This window comes from Gymnodraco acuticeps, unplaced genomic scaffold (assembly GCF_902827175.1).
Source record: "Gymnodraco acuticeps unplaced genomic scaffold, fGymAcu1.1, whole genome shotgun sequence".
NCBI classification, from domain to species: Eukaryota; Metazoa; Chordata; class Actinopteri; order Perciformes; family Bathydraconidae; genus Gymnodraco; species Gymnodraco acuticeps.
This window is the reverse complement of record NW_022989890.1, coordinates 1,421,894-1,438,813: the sequence shown is the minus strand read 5'-3', so window position 1 is coordinate 1,438,813 and position 16,920 is coordinate 1,421,894. Positions and strand designations below refer to the sequence as shown.

Below are 16,920 nucleotides of genomic sequence, written 5' to 3'. Positions count from 1 at the left end.
AGGACTGTCCAAATGTATTGAGAGTTGCATATAGGATTTCCAAATAACTGCTGAGTGCATTTGCATACCACTGATAGCAGTCACAACAGATATATTGACACCTTTGTTGTCTTGCTTGCAACCCGTCACTGCTGCAGTCTTTTCACCTTTTTTTTCACGTCTTCATTTCGATGCCTTGACTGTAAGGTGTGCCAGAGAGAAGTCTCACTTTGAAATGTGCTAACAGAGATAAACACCTCACTGCAGTAACATCCTTTACACTATCTCCAATCTGTGCTGTGAATAGAACAGACGCTGCTTACAGCCTTTACACTTTACTCGATAGATCAGCTTTTAAATGGAATGAAAAACAAGCTCATTTGAGTACACTTTTGAGGAGTGAAATGTACTGTTTCCTCTGAGAATTATAATGATAGGATGTCTTTGGACCATGGCAATATAAAGGCAAATGCCCTTGGAATATTAAAGTCCAAACTATTCCTTGCATCCAAGCATTAATTCGGTATTATTATAATTTCAACCTCATCCCTTTGCTGTGTTAGGATTTCTTCGTTTTCTTCATAGAATAGGGTCTAACCGAGTGGCCTCCATCTGACTAACGAGCAGCAGAAGGCCCCAGTGTGTGTAGACAGAGGAAGAGAGAGGCTCACACAGGGGTGTCTGTTTGCAGTGAACTCCTGGCAGTTTGTCTCCACTCAGTTTCTTTTCCCATGGGAGAGAGCTCCGATCTGCTGCCCTGACCTTGGAGCAGGGCTGAGGAGCAGTGCACCAACCTGGGCAGATGCTCAGGTTCATTTCCCAGCATGCCTGTCATTAGCTGGCCCCCCAGGTTACACACACGTCAGACAGTGAGGGGCTTCGGTTGCGGTTGTTTTTTAGGTGCATTTAACAACTTTTTCTATTGTCGTTGCCTTTCTCGAAGGAATATTTGTTTGGTCTAAAATGGTTTAAAAATAAGTTAGACCAATATGATTGTCTTTTTTCCCAATTCAAATATATTACTTTTACTTTGACAAAGGAGTAAAGAAAATAGATACAAATCATATTGAAGTAGCAGAAATTAGAGAAGTTTTACCTTTGCTTCTTTAAAAATGACTTGGAGTAGACCACTAATAGATCATTCTTGCAGCGCTAGTGTGTTTACATGTGCACTATTCTCAGACATGCAACATATGGGTTTTTGTATGGTAGCTCAGGGGAATCCTTATAAACACATCGTTTTTTACCAACAACTTTGTTTGGTTTTGAGAGAACATAAGGAATTGAGTTTACTTAAGAATATGGGTCGTGTGGTTAGGTTTATATTCCCTTGTTTTATTCTGCCTCATAAATGAAGACAGCATCTGTCTCACTACAAATCTCTCGCCTTCTTGTATCCTCTGTGAAGGGTGTGTTGTTATATTTAACAGCCAAATAAATCTCAGAATGAAGAGTATGCAAGGTCAAAGAAAAGATAAAGTGGTGGGTTTTCTAGCCAACTGGGAGTGCATGCAAAGGTGATTTGACAGCCATGATCAAACCTAAAACTCGAAGGTTCATTGTATACCGTGTCCATCTTCTAAAAAAGGTGGGAAAATGAATATCACACATTTGTATTTGATCGTGACTTGAAGCAAACTCCAAGAATGCTTCTTTGTTTACATTCCTGAGCGGTTTAGTTGTGAAGGACAGTCTCCATGAGGACACAAAAGGATCGTGCTGTTATTCTTGGATTTAATAATCAACCAAAAAATACTGCTGAGCGTCACGGCTCGTTAAAGTAAAAGCACATGACAGACACTCAGTCAAAAATGCTATTAGACCCAAGGCAAATAAAAACACAGCAGAGCACTTCACTGTGCTACTCATTGTTTGTGCTCAGAAATATCTTAGGCGTCTTATTAAAGGCTTCCCTGTCCTTCCTCTTATCATGGCTGTTTATTTATTGAGGGTGGCTACTTTAAAGAGCTGTCTCCAAAGCGTGCTGCTTTTCTTTACTTACTAGTTTTTGCTTGATCATAGTAATATAAGAAAAAAAACACATTCCAAACTGGTCAGAGCTTCGTCTGGATGTGCCTTTGCATGTCTAGACAAGAAATGTGCATACCTGTCTGCAGGAACACAATGCCTTATCACCCAAATGTTAAATATTTCAATAGTAAAGCTAAATGACCAAAATTGAAATAACAATTGTGAATTTTTTATTATGCACGCACTGGCGTCTGTCCGTCTGTTTTCACCAATGAAATAGTTTCATTATCAGGAAATGCTAACTAGAGATTATTAAATATGAACTGGAGAAGTATGATTAGCCCACTCTACCTAACATAACTTTCGTAAATTAGGCCAATATGTAATGCTAAGTGCAGTTAAAATATGTTTGTTTTTGTGTTCTACTTAATTTTAGGGCTGCAGCATGTGATTATTTAAATTATTGATCCATCTATGAATTAACTACTATTTTAATTAATGAAACAATGTTTTAGTATTTATTTTGCCAAAAAATAAGCATAATTCATTACATATACATCTCAAAATGCAAAAAATCGAAGACAAAACGGTTTCACCCTGCAAATTAGAGAAGTAAAAACCAACAAACGCCCAATCATAATCTTTAAAAGAAGCCTGCAAATACATTAAGAAACTATTGTTTCATTAAATGCACACTGTGCTTTTGTTTATTTGAATAAGACCTTAGAGCATGCTTCGGTTTGATCCGACACCTCCTCCGTGAGAATCAGCCAGGGGTCAAGTGTACAGTCATGACTTCTGTTTCCTCATATATAATGCAAAATATGGGTCAATTTTTTGATTTCATTCCACTCAGTATATACTTTATTCATGACCGTTTGTGGTTTCACCAGAGAAGATATAAACACCAAGACTGTGACCCATAAATTATGGATTATGTGTGTATCACCTCCTTGGACCAAAGCATACAAAATAAATCAAGCATTATGTGAGCATTCATATTTTATATCTTAAGTGCTTATAATAATGTGTCTGGGTATGTTTATTGTGTATATACAATATGTTGTCGGTATGGGGTTGCTGAACATCAAGGGTTGAAGCGTAGAAGAGCTGGTAGGGGAAGTGTAGACTGTGTGACTGTAATGCAATGACCAAGTTGGTGCCTGCGTGTGTGTAGTAAAAGTGAAATGTCCCAAATGAAAGCACCAACAGACAACCCCCACCAATAAACCGTGCAAATACAGCTGCTTGCCCCCCGCCAAACATCACACACACACAACAGTTTAACCGCTCCATCACCTGTCAGTGATTCAGCAAAAGTCCTGAGCCATCCTGGACACCAGCTTCAGTTGTTAGCTCATCTTATCACTGTTGTCATGGCTCATTATCAACATTATAAGAAACCCCATTGGTGTATCTCCTAGGGCTGTACCTGTACCGGTTTGCAGATTGATAAGGTTAAAACTTTTCAATACCAGGCATCCTTTTTCCTTTTTTGGCATGAATATTCTTTCTATCCAAACCCAATATGTCGACACGGTTACAGATAAAGAATAGGCTACTACCCTAATAATTACAATTATTTGTAGAATTATATTCCTGTTGTGGATCGTATGTTTTTTGAATTGTGTGATAAAAAAATTACGTACAAATCTAAATGTATTTATTTAAAGAAAAAATGCAATGCAATCATTTCGAAAAGTCATAACATGTTTAAATTACTAACTATATTCTTTGCATTTTAACTTTCAAAAATAACATTTTTGCTGCTTTAACCAGAGTAACACATTTAGTCTGATGAATAATTGTATTCAAATTGTGGATTTAGTTCCTAGATTTGAATTATTTTAGGGTGATAATGTGGTAACAGGCTTACAAAGCTTAATAAAAATCCTCAGTAAAAGCTTCGGTTGTAAAAAAAAAAAAGAAAAGACAGTGGTACAGCCCCAGTATCTCCAGGAGCCGATTGATGAGCAGAAGCACATCAAATCCCTGACCAGCAGAAGGTTCCTGAAACTCAGCGAGGCTCCAGACCACTCCCTAACCGGCCAGCCAGACACGCTTTTCCCCCCCGAGTGCAAATAATGAACCCCAATTAATCATGTTTTTGACATGTTCATTAAATTGAGCGCTGTATAGAAGTCACTGAGGTGTTAAAATAAATGATTGGATGGTAGTATTTTTACGTGTACATTTATTTTCAGTTTTCTTCACTTGATGTATGGATTTCTGGTCGACCAAAAGTGATATTCTTGCACCGTTTTATTAAGATACAGGCCATTAGACTGCTAAACACCTGCACTTTTGAAAGAACATCCATAACATTCATCTGTTTGCAACTTATATATATACATCAATGTTCCAATTACTTGTATTTAGACTAGTCTGCACTATTTCTATTATATTCTATTTTATTTTATTTACTTGCACTATTTTATGTTTTATTGTATTGCACTGTTGGAGGAGCGTCTGACCTAAGATTTTCATCGTCATAACTACACTGTAGCTACTGTATGCACACATGACAATAAAAGCCTTGAATCTTGAGATGATCTCAGGTTGAAGATTAAAAATTGCAACCTGCTATTTTCCGTTCAGGAGCAGCAGTATAGTGAGAGAGAATGTAGTCTGTTATTTCCTCCAGCCCTCAGCAGGATGTCTGCTAGTATAAAGTTTGCTGGGTCATGGAAAAACATAGCCAGACATCATCTGCACTACTAACATAAATGAATAGATTAGTGATTTGGCATGAGGGTGCAGCGTGGTGGAGCCTGGATGGAGCAGTGGGCGACCAGCAGTAGGATAAAAGCCCGGCTGTGAGCTGCAGATGGTGCTCGGCCTGGGATGGAGGAGGGAAAAGGGGATGGAGACGGACAGGCTCACAAAGACTGCCTCCACCCACCCCCATCGCCCATCCACCCATATGATTCCTCCGCTACAGAAGAATCCCCAGTTGTTTGGCTGGAGGGAGAGAGGTCTGTGTACAGCTGCGTTACAGCATCAAGGTCCGAGCCTCAGGGAGAGGCAGAATTGACTCTTAATGGAAAACAAGTAGACCCTGTGACCCCAGCTTTGGTCTTTCCCTGTGTGGTAATGTCTGTCTCCCTCAACCTCACGGCTTAATTTCCCCTTCGTACTGACTGTCTCATGGTCTGTGTCTCACTTCTGCTTATTAGCTGCTGTCAGAGCTCAGACCACAGCTACAGAGAGAGGTCTGTCGGGTCTATTTCTGAACATTTAATACTTGTTAAAGAAAGTCTATCAAAAAAGCACCGACACAATAGTTTTGCTCGCCTTATGACAAGGATTAAAGGCTTTAATGTCTGTATACATTTATTAAAAATATCCTTGAATAAAAGCTACTGACATGACATAAGTAATCCATCCTCGGAAAACAGAAACCTCTAAAAAAGGACATTAAGCATGTTTTTAGGTTCACAATCATATTTTGTTCTTCTACGTTACATTTTAAAATACTTAAATGTATTTCTCATACTGCCCGTGCGGCAGCACCTCTTTTCACCCTCTGTCTGAAACCAGAGCCCAGTCTGCTCTGATTGGTTAGCTGGCAGGCACTGTTGTGTTTGGTCAACCTCTTAGATATGTCCCACCCCTTAGCCTATATCTTACAATGTGTTGGAGCACTAGCCAATAGAAGTGTGAGTGTTGAATAGTTACATTCATTTTAGCCTCTGCAGGCCATTTACATGCAAAAAACTCCTATAAAACACACTAGAAATAAAGAGAAAAACCCCCCAAAAGCTTATTATGTCCTCTTTAACAGTCAGACAGTGAGTGCAAAGTAGTGCCCATATCGCTTAATTGTTTAATAAAGGCTGGTAACTATATGTGATTGCATGCATTAAGGGGATGGAGTCGTTTTTGCGTTCAGCAGTATGGCTGTGGCACATCAGGGAGGTGGGACCATAGGGGTGGGACAGAATAATTGAAAGCCCTTTTTATCTGTGGCTGGCTGTGCAGGTCCTCACAGAGGCCCCTAATTATCATGTCACCCAGAGATAATTCAGGAGACAAGATCGTTCACGCACACACTCTAATTTGCAGCTGCTGAATCAATATGTGTCTGAAGGTGAAGGTGACTGAGCTGCTCTTCCTTCCGGGAAAAGATTGTCCCACTCTTGACCTAACAATCAACATCGGCACCTCAGTTGTTTCCCCGACTCAGACTGCAAGGAATCTGGGTGTGACCCTAGATAACAACCTGTCCTTCACTGCAAACATCGCTGCTACAACCCGCTGCTGCAGATACACGCTTTACAACATCAGGAGGATACGTCCCCAGCTGACCCAGAAAGCGACTCAGGTTCTGGTCCAGGCTCTCGTCATCTCACGCCTAGACTACTGCAACTCCCTCCTGTCTGGTCTACCTGCATGTGCCATCCGACCTCTGCAGCTCATCCAGAATGCAGCAGCTCGTCTGGTCTTCAACCTTCCTAAATTCTCCCACACCACTCCGCTCCTCCGCTCCCTTCACTGGCTTCCGGTAACTGCTAGAATCCACTTCAAGACACTGGTACTTGCTTACCGTGCTGCGAATGGATCTGGCCCTTCGTACTTCCAGGATATGGTTAAACCGTACACCCCAGCGCGTGCACTATGCTCTGCATCAGCCAAACGACTCGCTGCACCCTCGCTGCGAGGGGGACCCAAGTTCCCATCAGCAAAAACACGTGGGTTTGCTATCCTGGCTCCAAGATGGTGGAATGAGCTCCCCATTGACATCAGGACGGCAGATAGCTTGCACATCTTCCGGCGCAAACTGAAAACTCATCTCTTTCGACTCCACTTCGAGCGATAGAACTATTAACAAAGCACTTATATACTAATAAAGGACTGGCTTATCTAAAGCCAGTTGAGTAGCACTTGAAATGTTTGGCTCTATGAAACCTGATGTACTTATATGATTCTGTTTTCTTCAAGGTTGTGTCTTCCTGGTCGAATGTACTTATTGTAAGTCGCTTTGGATAAAAGCGTCAGCTAAATGTAATGTAATGTAATGTGAAGTCTTATCAATGATGTGGTCTTTAAATGTATTGTTCTCACCTTCCCCATGTAGCCTCACTTTTCCTTTTTAAATGGATGCTGTTTGTGTTATTTAATTGACGACGGAGAGAAATAGAAAGATAGTGTGGATTTGTGTGTGTGTGCAGGGAAACGTCTTAGTCTGTTTGAGTGATTCAAGCCACCTTGATGTGACTTGATCGAGGCTTTACGCGTTATACAAAAGGCATGTATGAAATGTAGGCCTCTACAAGTCTGCTTAATGATGATGACTATAATATAGTACATTATATATGTGTAATGTGTATGGGAAAGTGCTGAATGGGTATTCTTCTCTACCTCCATGTTCTTAGGCAAGAGAGCTAGTATCTAAATATTTTATCATAAGAGGAAGATGCAAATGAGACGCTACGCTAACATCGATTGACTGGAGCAACGATTATATTCAGACTGTTTTTTTTGTTACAGAATAGTAGCACCCTTGGCTGGTGAATGAAGGGCTGTGATTTTGCAGCTAATTGTCTTTAGTTGTAAAGCAGAGCACAGTCACAGTGTGGTCTATACTAACCAGGTGACACATTTCAATACTAATTGTACCTTCGTTATGGAACTAATATCAATATTTCCCTGTCTTTGTTAATCAATTGAATTACCTGCAAAACCAAATACATTATCATAAGCCTTTACTCAGCCAATGAGTAGTTAGACGCAAATTAAGAAAGTGAAGATGTCATACATTATCCCTACTTAACATTAGCATGTTGTCATTTTATTTCTGTTGCTGTGCTAGCATTTAGCTTAAAATACAACAGTGTCTAAATACAGCCTTAGCTGCAAACTGATGCTGCAATTTAAGATAAATCCGATTCCGTCACATCACATATCACTAAATCACATTTCATTAAATATATTTCACATTTCGCGTCGAAAGGAGCCAGTTGAGGTGGTTCGGGCACCTAGTTAGGATGCCACCTGGGCGCCTCCCTAGGGAGGTGTTCCAGGCATGTCCAGCTGGGAAGAGACCAAGGGGTAGACCTAGGACCAGGTGGAGGGATTATATCTCTTCGCTGGCCTGGGAGCGCCTTGGGATCCCCCAGTCAGAGCTGGTTGATGTCGCCAGGGAAAAGAAAGTTTGGGGCTCTCTGCTGGAACTGCTACCCCCGCGACCCGACCACGGATAAGCGGAAGAAGATGGATGGATGGATATTTCACATTTATGTGCTAAAACACACATTGCAGTCACATAACTCCAGAAATACTAAGGTGTCATACAAATAACTTTATTAATAAATGCTCAAATGAGAAATACATCGATATACATTTTTTGTTCTTGAATACATCTTGAGTCTTTATCTCCTTATCTCTCCGCTTGGAACTGATATTTGACATAAAGAGAAGATGTGGAGTGACTTCTAATTCATTGCAAACATTCATACAAATGAAATCCATTACTGTGCCACTCCCAGTGAGATCCATATTGGAAATACTGAGATATCACACTGCCAGAAGCACTCAAACCATTCGAGGCCTGAGACTCTGGTGAAATCTTAGACCAGTGTTCGATGAGGAGGCTCCGTCACACAGATGTATTGATTTCTCTTTGAAACATATAGCCTCATGCTTGATGCAAACATAATGGAGATCTTAAAGATAATATAATGTCCGATGTGTTTTCCAAGTGCACATATTTGACCAGCTCCTGTCCCTTTGCTTTGCAGATTTGTCCAAGAATCGACTGACAGAAATCCCCCCTGATTTGTGTCTATTCGCCCCCCTGGAGTCGCTCAACCTCTACCACAACTGCATCAAGTGCGTCCCAGAAGCCATTATCAACCTGCAGATGCTGACTTACCTGGACATCAGGTGAGTCATTGCTATCACTGTGTTTTGTCTCCTGTGTCTTATTAAATAAGTGAATGCCTGTGTGTCTGGTTTTATATCTCTTGAAGAAGTGCTTGTTCCCTTTTTAGGACACTGAAAGCCGGGCATGTTTCATGAAAGACAGACATTTCCTCTTTTGCTGACACTCTATTCCCCGTGTCTGCATACTCACTGCTACATGTATACTTCTTTTAAAATAGGTCAATGTTTTATCTCTCCCTACAGCCGAAATCTCCTGTCAGTTTTGCCAAAATATTTGTTCAGCCTCCCCCTCAAAGTTCTGCTTGTGAGCAACAACAAGCTGGTGTCCATCCCCGACGAGATCGGCAAGGCCAAAGAGTTGATGGAACTGGTGAGCTATGTGTGTGTGTGTGTGTGTGTGTGTGTGTGTGTGTGTGTGCGTGCGTGTGTGTGTGTGTGTGTGTGTGTGGCCTAGCATTACTATACTTGTGGGGACCTAAATCTGTTTACACAGTCACGTGTGGGGACTCGCCTCCCTTATGGGGACAAATTGGAGGTCCCCATGAGGGGAATCATTAATTTTAGGGTGAAGACTTGGTTAGGTTTAGGATTAGGGTTAGGGTAAGGGTAAGGGTAAGGTTAAGGGTAAGGGTAAGGGTTAGGGTTAGGCATGTGTTGGTTATGGTTAAGGTTAGGATAAGTCTCCAGGAAATGCATGTAAGTCAATGTAATGTCCCCTGAAGTGATGTATACATGGTATGTGTATGTGTGTTTTAATGGTACTGCCAGAACAATCTCATTCCTGACACTTTGTCTCCCCCTGCAGGACGTGAGCTGTAATGAGATCCAGGTGCTGCCGGCTCAGGTTGGGAGGCTTTACGCTTTGAGAGAACTGAACATCAGGAGGAATTGTCTTCACATGCTGCCTGAGGGTCAGTCCATCACACCGGATTCATCCATTCATTCATAAACTAACCACGGGTTCAGCTAATAATATGTATCAAGCAACATTGAATAATCCTGGAGTTCTGTCATGCTTAAACCATGTTTTAACATAAAGCAACAAAGCATGCAGCCTTTGATTTTGTTTATATTTTACAAAAGTAAAGCCTTAAGTGTAAGTGTTTGCCATGATTCAGGGCACTTTGTTTGGTAAAGTGTGTTCAGGTCACATGAGAGTTTGAACTCTGTGATGAAAGGCAGTTGTAGAAACCTTTCATTTCTCTGCTTGCATTTGAATTTGAGTGAATTTATTTAAAAATATGTATCACACCCTAAAGGTGGAGAGAGGAGCTGTGAGACTAGAATATTTTAAATGGAAAATCTGCATTTCAAAAAGACAATGTACTGTGAACGACCTAACAAGTGGAATTTTGGGAATTGTGGGATATCTAATTTTTGGAGCTTGACTCATACTAGAGAAAAGTAATGTGCTTCCACTTTAATTGAGTTCCCCATATATATAGAACAATAAAAACTAAATCGCTGGAGTACTCCTTTGAGATGCCATGGTACTATATTCAGTAGCTCAGCCTGGAAACCAGATCAATGTGGACATGACTCAGGGTTATGCTGCACTCCTACTATGTCTAACCCACCAGCATTAGCATATAATGTGTCCCCCATTGCATTTCGTTAACTGTACATCACATTTAACAAAAGCTTTTCTCTGGTCTGCTTACAGAGTTGTCTGACCTACCTCTCATCCGCCTTGACTTTTCCTGCAATAAGATTACAGAGATTCCTCCGGCTTACAGAAAACTCAGGCAGCTGCAGCACATCATCCTAGATAACAATCCTATGCAGTCTCCACCCGCACAGGTACGTGCATTTGTACAATTCTGTTGACGTCAAAATATGTTGTCAACATGGAGCACAAATTCTTTCTATGGTTTTTACTCTACAAACCAGGTACAGTTGCACCATCTAGTGGAGGACTGAGGATTTTTACAACTCAGACTACAGAAACACATCGTGTGCGTTTGTATGTTTCAGATTTGCCTGAAGGGCAAAGTGCACATATTGAAGTACCTGAACATCCAGGCGTGCAGGACGGACAAGAAGCCGGACACCCTGGACCTCCCCTCCCTCGGCAAGCGATGCATCCCTCAGCCACTCACAGATAGGTACTAACTCATTTACGGTAAATGTTTGACTATGACATAAAGAGCTGCATTAAAAAATATATATTTATCAATTCATGCAAATTATAGTTTTGAATTACATATGGTCTATAAAATGTCCTTAAATAGTGAAAAATACTATCCTAGTTTATCAAATATCTTGTTTTTGTGTCCGAAATATTAAGTTTAACATGATATTGAACATATACAGGCAGGACATATCTATATTTGAGATGCTAAAAAAAGTAATATTCTGCCATTTTTGCATGAAAAATTACCTTTCACCAAATAATTACCAAAATTCTTTAATTAAACTATGACTTGATTGTTTTTTCTGCTGATTGACTAATACATGAGTTGCCTTATAGTTGATACTCTAACAGAATGACTTACTTTTGTTAATTGTGTGCTTGCAAATTACATGTTATGGTTACGTTTACAAAAATACAGGCCTAATGAGCAGTTTGTTTTGTTTTCCAGCATGGAAGATTTTTATCCCAGTAAGAACCACGGGCCTGACTCTGGAATCGGTAGTGACAATGGCGACAAGAGGCTGTCTACGACTGAGGTCAGAGTTCAAACCCTAAAGATGCTAATGACATGGCCAATTCGTGATGATCATGTTATTGTATTTTACTACTTAACTCAATGAAAAATGTAAAGACACAAGAACGTCAAAGTATGGCCTTTGGACAATTATAATACATTGCTACTAGCTTTGTCACGGCTGGAGGGCAAGGTGCACAGGACCCAAATGCAGAATATCCAAATTCAAAATACTTTATTTGCAAAACTAGCAACAAAGTAAAATAAGGCAAGGCAAAAACACAAAAATCCCTCTGAACAAAAAAACCTTCCCAACAACATCAATAATCTCACAAAGACAGACAGAACAACCAGAACTTAAATGCACACAAACTAATCAACTGAACAGGACACAGGTGAGGGGGGAGGAGACAACACAGGGCACCAGGTGCACACAATCAGCAGTAACAAACAAGATGGGAGGGGGAACACAGAGACAGGAAACCAAAGACAGAACTAGGCATGACAAAAATACAACACAGACAGATTGTGATAAGCCTGCGATTTCTATTTCATATTCATGTTAATCTACAAATTCAAACCTTTTGGCTTCAGGCAGGACATAACACAGTATTTTTATGCCTCACAATCCACAATTCAAAAGTATGCTTGCAAAAATCTAATCAAAAGAGGCCAAAGTAGCCAAGCAGTGATTAAAAAAACTGGCTTATGAGGAACAAAAGGCAGACTTGAGAGACCGATAAGAATTGCAATCGGCAACAGACTATCTTTTGAGAGTTGGAAGCTAATTTGGCACTGGAAGGACTTGCTAATGGTGTTACGGCTTAGTTTAAAAGTTTCTTCGAGAGTAACTTGTGGACAGACAGGGGATTAAGTCATGACAGGAGAGGCTGTTGTGGAAAAATCAACATCTGGAAATGTGTGTGGGAGTCCCAGCCACAGTAACCTTCCTGCTGCTGCTGTTGCAAAACACTATCCGTGGGAGCAGAACAACATTAGAGACTTCATCCAGTCAACGATGCATTCAGTTAAATCCCTGAAATAGGAACAAGAGTTGACTTGTGGTTCTTCTTCCCCCCTGCAGCCTTCAGACGACGACACAGTCAGCCTCCACTCTCAGGTTTCAGAGACAGCCCGTGCTGATGCCCTCTCACTCCTCTCCAAAATGGACTCTTGCAAAGGTTACCCAAAATAAGTATCACATATTCCCTTTGAAAGCAATAAAACGGGAGTGCGCGGGGTGGTTGAATGAAGTGCCTACAATTTGAACGTTTATTTGATGACCGCGGATGCTTCCTCCCTCTATCAGATCAGGATCTCTATGACTTTATAGACCCCAACCCGGACGAGGATCCTGCTCTGTCAGAGTGTGACGGGCAGCAGAGCGGTCATGTGTCTTGTATAAAGGTATGAATCGATACATCAAAACACCAGAAGGAAGATTCAAGCATAAAGAAAAGTGAAGAAAGGACAGGAAGAGGTCAGATCCAGTTCTGTCGATGCATTTGTGATTTGTGTCTGTGTGTGTGTGTGTGTGTTTGTTTCAGGAACTGGAAAAGGTTCTTAACATGTCTCACCAAAGCAAAGATAACTGGAAAGAGGAATCAGGGTGAGTCCATTGTTCAGTACATTTGCACTCTGATGCTTGCACAAACACGTATCGTCTTATTATTATAATAGATGCAATTCATTTTTAGAAAAAGGCTTACCATGATTTCTGTAGAAGGAGTTTCCTGATCAGAGTTCACATCAATGAGTAAACATTTGGCTGGTTGCCATTAGCCCTTGCCCATGGAAAATTAAGAATGACATTTGATGTTCCTCAGAAACATTTATTTTGTTTATCCCAAGGTTGCTAATGTATAAATCCTGATCCTCGGTTACCTTAGTTCAAGACCGTTATAGGGCCAACAGAGGAATGTGTTAGCCACTGCTCAAGAAACAATGGTTTTACTTCATATTTTTATGACAAATTTCACAACAATCACAAAAAATATATAGATAAAGTGATTTAGCTACATGACAAGAAACTTCAAACTTGGAGGAACATTTTGAAGGTTGTATAACTGTCTTTTTCTGTGTAATATATTTAAGAAGAATGCAATCGACTAAACATTGCACCTGAAACATTAAACAAAAGTGAACCCAGCAGATTCCCTTTGTGAACTAAGTGTAAAGGGTCAGCTATCACCTATACGTATTGGTCTTAGAACTGTTCAAATTAAGTTCTGATCATTTATAAAAAAGGAGTTGGATGCCACGATAAAATAAAATATATATTTAAAGCTATATTGGTATTCTGGTCCACGTTGGTAGGCTGTCTAAAACTTCAGCACATTTTTGACAATCATTGGCTGAAGTGACTAACACTACATGATGTCAACAACTTCATCATTAAGTGGTCTAACATTTTTACACATCATTTAGTTTGTATATCAAAGAAGGCTTTCGTGTTTTGACAGCTATTTTTTGATGACCTTTTTATGAATTTGGGCAAGATAATGAGTTTTCCAAATGTTTAAACCTGTGAGTCAATATCCAGAGTTTTTCCGGTGTTAATAACTTTCATCCTGAACTTTTTCCCAGTTCCGATAAGGAGCAGCTAGTTGAGGAGGAGGATGACGAGCTGAAGGAAGTGCTGGATCTGAGGAAGATTGCCGTTCAGCTTCTTCAGCAGGAGCAGCAGAACAGGTGTGTGGGTCTCACTTTTCTTTAAGTAGAGTAACAGACTTACTTACTTTATCATCTAAAATAAAAATATTTTTGCTTTTACATTCTCCTTAAATTGCTATAATTAGATTACATGACATGTCACTTGTTACTTGTTAGACGCTTTTATCCAAAGCGACTTATATACTCAATACTGTGGGCAATCCCCACAGGAGCAATTTGGGGTGAAGTGTCTTTCCCAGGGACACAACGACATGCTGACTGCAGTGGGTTTTGAACCTGTGACCCCCTGATCCGAACACCAACGCACAAACCACTGCACCACACGCCTCCATAGATCTGTTCACATTTGAGTAAATCTCCTCTCATCACTGTGTGTTTTCATTCTCTGTTTCTCAATATCAACGCTGATGTTTTGTCTTACATCCCCAAATACATCTCCATTTCACGTGTGCCATTGGAGTCCTTATTAGCATGTCTCTCACTGCCTCTCTGCCCCATCCTGATCCTCTCGTGTTCGCTGCGTTCTTCCTCAACTCGACGTCTATTCTGTTCTAGACGACGATCCTTGATTTGCCGAGCGGAGAGTCTTATTCACCGACGGAGGGTGACCGGCCGGGCTCACAGGTGGGTGGAGAGACTTCCTTTATCGTCATTTACTGGTTGTTTTATGTTACAGTGGGTATTCAACCATGTGCATGAGTGAGTGGGAAGAGAAGTGGAATTAGCTGACTTTTTTCTGTGATCACCCTTTGTTGCTCAAGAGGCCACATTTCCATTGAATTCCACCCCCAAATGAATTGTTTCTTTTTGTTTTGTGTACAGGTTGTTGGGTAACATGAGTCAGTGCTGTAGTCACAGGGCTTGTTGATGTGCAGCGTTGTACCAACACACACTTTTGTTTGTGTCAGCAGATTTCTGAGTCACTCTGGAAGCTCGGGTAACAAGCCGCGCCCCCCCCCTCAGCCCCGGAGGTAAGTACTGTACCACAGGTCTTTACAGTTGTAACAATTAACAGAAACCTAGTAATAATTTTGCTTTAATTGGTATAATGTTTTTTCTCGGTTGTTAGAGATTAGATTAGATTAAGATTAAATCAATTTTTATTGATTCCAGACTGGTAAATTATTTCGTCACAGCAGCATGTAGACAACTCATTGCACATGAATACAACATTAAATAAAATACAAAATAAACATAGTATAAGTAAATATATAGATCAAAAGTAGAAAATAAACAAAACAGTGTATATATACGTATCACCAGTAAAAGATGTATACCTGTAGAGTGTCTATTTAATATACAATATTCTTATATAGATTGAAGTTAGTGTACATGTTATATGAAATTAAGCTGCATTACATTAATGTTATGGCCAAATACCAAACTAGCAACTACCAAATGGGCTACTTAGACTATAAAGGACATCATGCTCTTATAATAATCATACAACATCCATTAAGTTATGTTGTAAGCAGGTTATTTGAATAAAAACACTAAGGTACAGTATCGCTTTTCAAGGCACTTATAGTGTGAGTGCTAACGTCCATGAAATAAAAAAAAGGAAATGTCTCTAATAAACCTTATAAATCTAATCACACATTACATTACATTACATTACATTACATTGCATTTAGCTGACGCTTTTGTCCAAAGCGACTTACAATAAGTACATTCGACCAGGAAGACACAACCTTGAAGAAAACAGAATCATATAAGTATATCAGGTTTCATAGAGCCAAACATTTCAAGTGCTACTCAACTGGCTTTAGGTAAGCCAGTCCTTTATTAGTATATAAGTGCTTCGTTAATCGTTCTAACGCTCGAAGTGGAGTCGAAAGAGATGAGTTTTCAGTTTGCGCCGGAAGATGTGCAAGCTATCTGCCGTCCTGATGTCAATGGGGAGCTCATTCCACCATCTTGGAGCCAGGATAGCAAACCCACGTGTTTTCGCCGATGGGAACTTGGGTCCCCCTCGCAGCGAGGGCGCAACGAGTCATTTGGCTGATGCAGAGCGTAGTGCACGCGCTGGGGTGTACGGTTTAACCATGTCCTGGATGTAGGAAGGGCCAGATCCATTCGCAGCACGGTAAGCAAGTACCAGTGTCTTGAAGTGGATTCTAGCAGTTACCGGAAGCCAGTGAAGGGAGCGGAGGAGCGGAGTGGTGTGGGAGAATTTAGGAAGGTTGAAAACCAGACGAGCCGCTGCATTCTGGATGAGCTGCAGAGGTCGGATGGCATATGCAGGTAGACCAGCCAGGAGGGAGTTGCAGTAGTCTAGGCGTGAGATGACGAGAGCCTGGACCAGAACCTGAGTCGCTTTCTGAGTCAGCTGGGGACGTATCTTCCTGATGTTGTAAAGCGTGTATCTGCAGCAGCGGGTTGTAGCAGCGATGTTTGCAGTGAAGGACAGGTTGTTATCTAGGGTCACACCCAGATTCCTTGCAGTCTGAGTCGGGGAAACAACTGAGGTGCCGATGTTGATTGTCAGGTCAAGAGTTGGACAATCTTTTCCCGGGAGGAAGAGCAGCTCAGTCTTGTCAAGGTTGAGTTTGAGGTGGTGAGCAGACATCCACTGAGAGATGTCAGCTAGACAAGCAGAGATGCGTGCGACGACCTGGGTCTCTGAGCGGGGAAAGGACAGAATTAATTGGGTGTCGTCAGCGTAGCAGTGGTAAGAAAAACCATGCGGGCTAATGACTGATCCGAGCGAGTTTGTGTACAAGGAGAAGAGGAGGGGACCAAGAACAGAGCCCTGAGGGACCCC

General features: G+C 40.9%; 1 protein-coding gene across 2 annotated transcripts in view; it reads left to right on the top strand.

Annotated features, from left to right (window-relative positions):
* The window catches only part of lrch2 (leucine-rich repeats and calponin homology (CH) domain containing 2), a 41,594-nt gene that overhangs the window by 2,863 nt on the left and 21,811 nt on the right, over positions 1-16,920 (top strand). Inside the window, exons 2-13 of one of the 2 annotated variants that reach the window (XM_034200549.1) lie at positions 8,691-8,835; positions 9,079-9,205; positions 9,641-9,746; positions 10,499-10,635; positions 10,810-10,940; positions 11,418-11,505; positions 12,568-12,664; positions 12,793-12,890; positions 13,031-13,092; positions 14,070-14,174; positions 14,712-14,780; positions 15,068-15,127. In XM_034200549.1, the coding sequence (XP_034056440.1) occupies positions 8,691-8,835; positions 9,079-9,205; positions 9,641-9,746; positions 10,499-10,635; positions 10,810-10,940; positions 11,418-11,505; positions 12,568-12,664; positions 12,793-12,890; positions 13,031-13,092; positions 14,070-14,174; positions 14,712-14,780; positions 15,068-15,127 (1,225 nt within the window). The remainder of the gene's footprint in view (positions 1-8,690; positions 8,836-9,078; positions 9,206-9,640; positions 9,747-10,498; positions 10,636-10,809; positions 10,941-11,417; positions 11,506-12,567; positions 12,665-12,792; positions 12,891-13,030; positions 13,093-14,069; positions 14,175-14,711; positions 14,781-15,067; positions 15,128-16,920) is intronic. The other variant, XM_034200557.1, reaches the window with a different exon arrangement.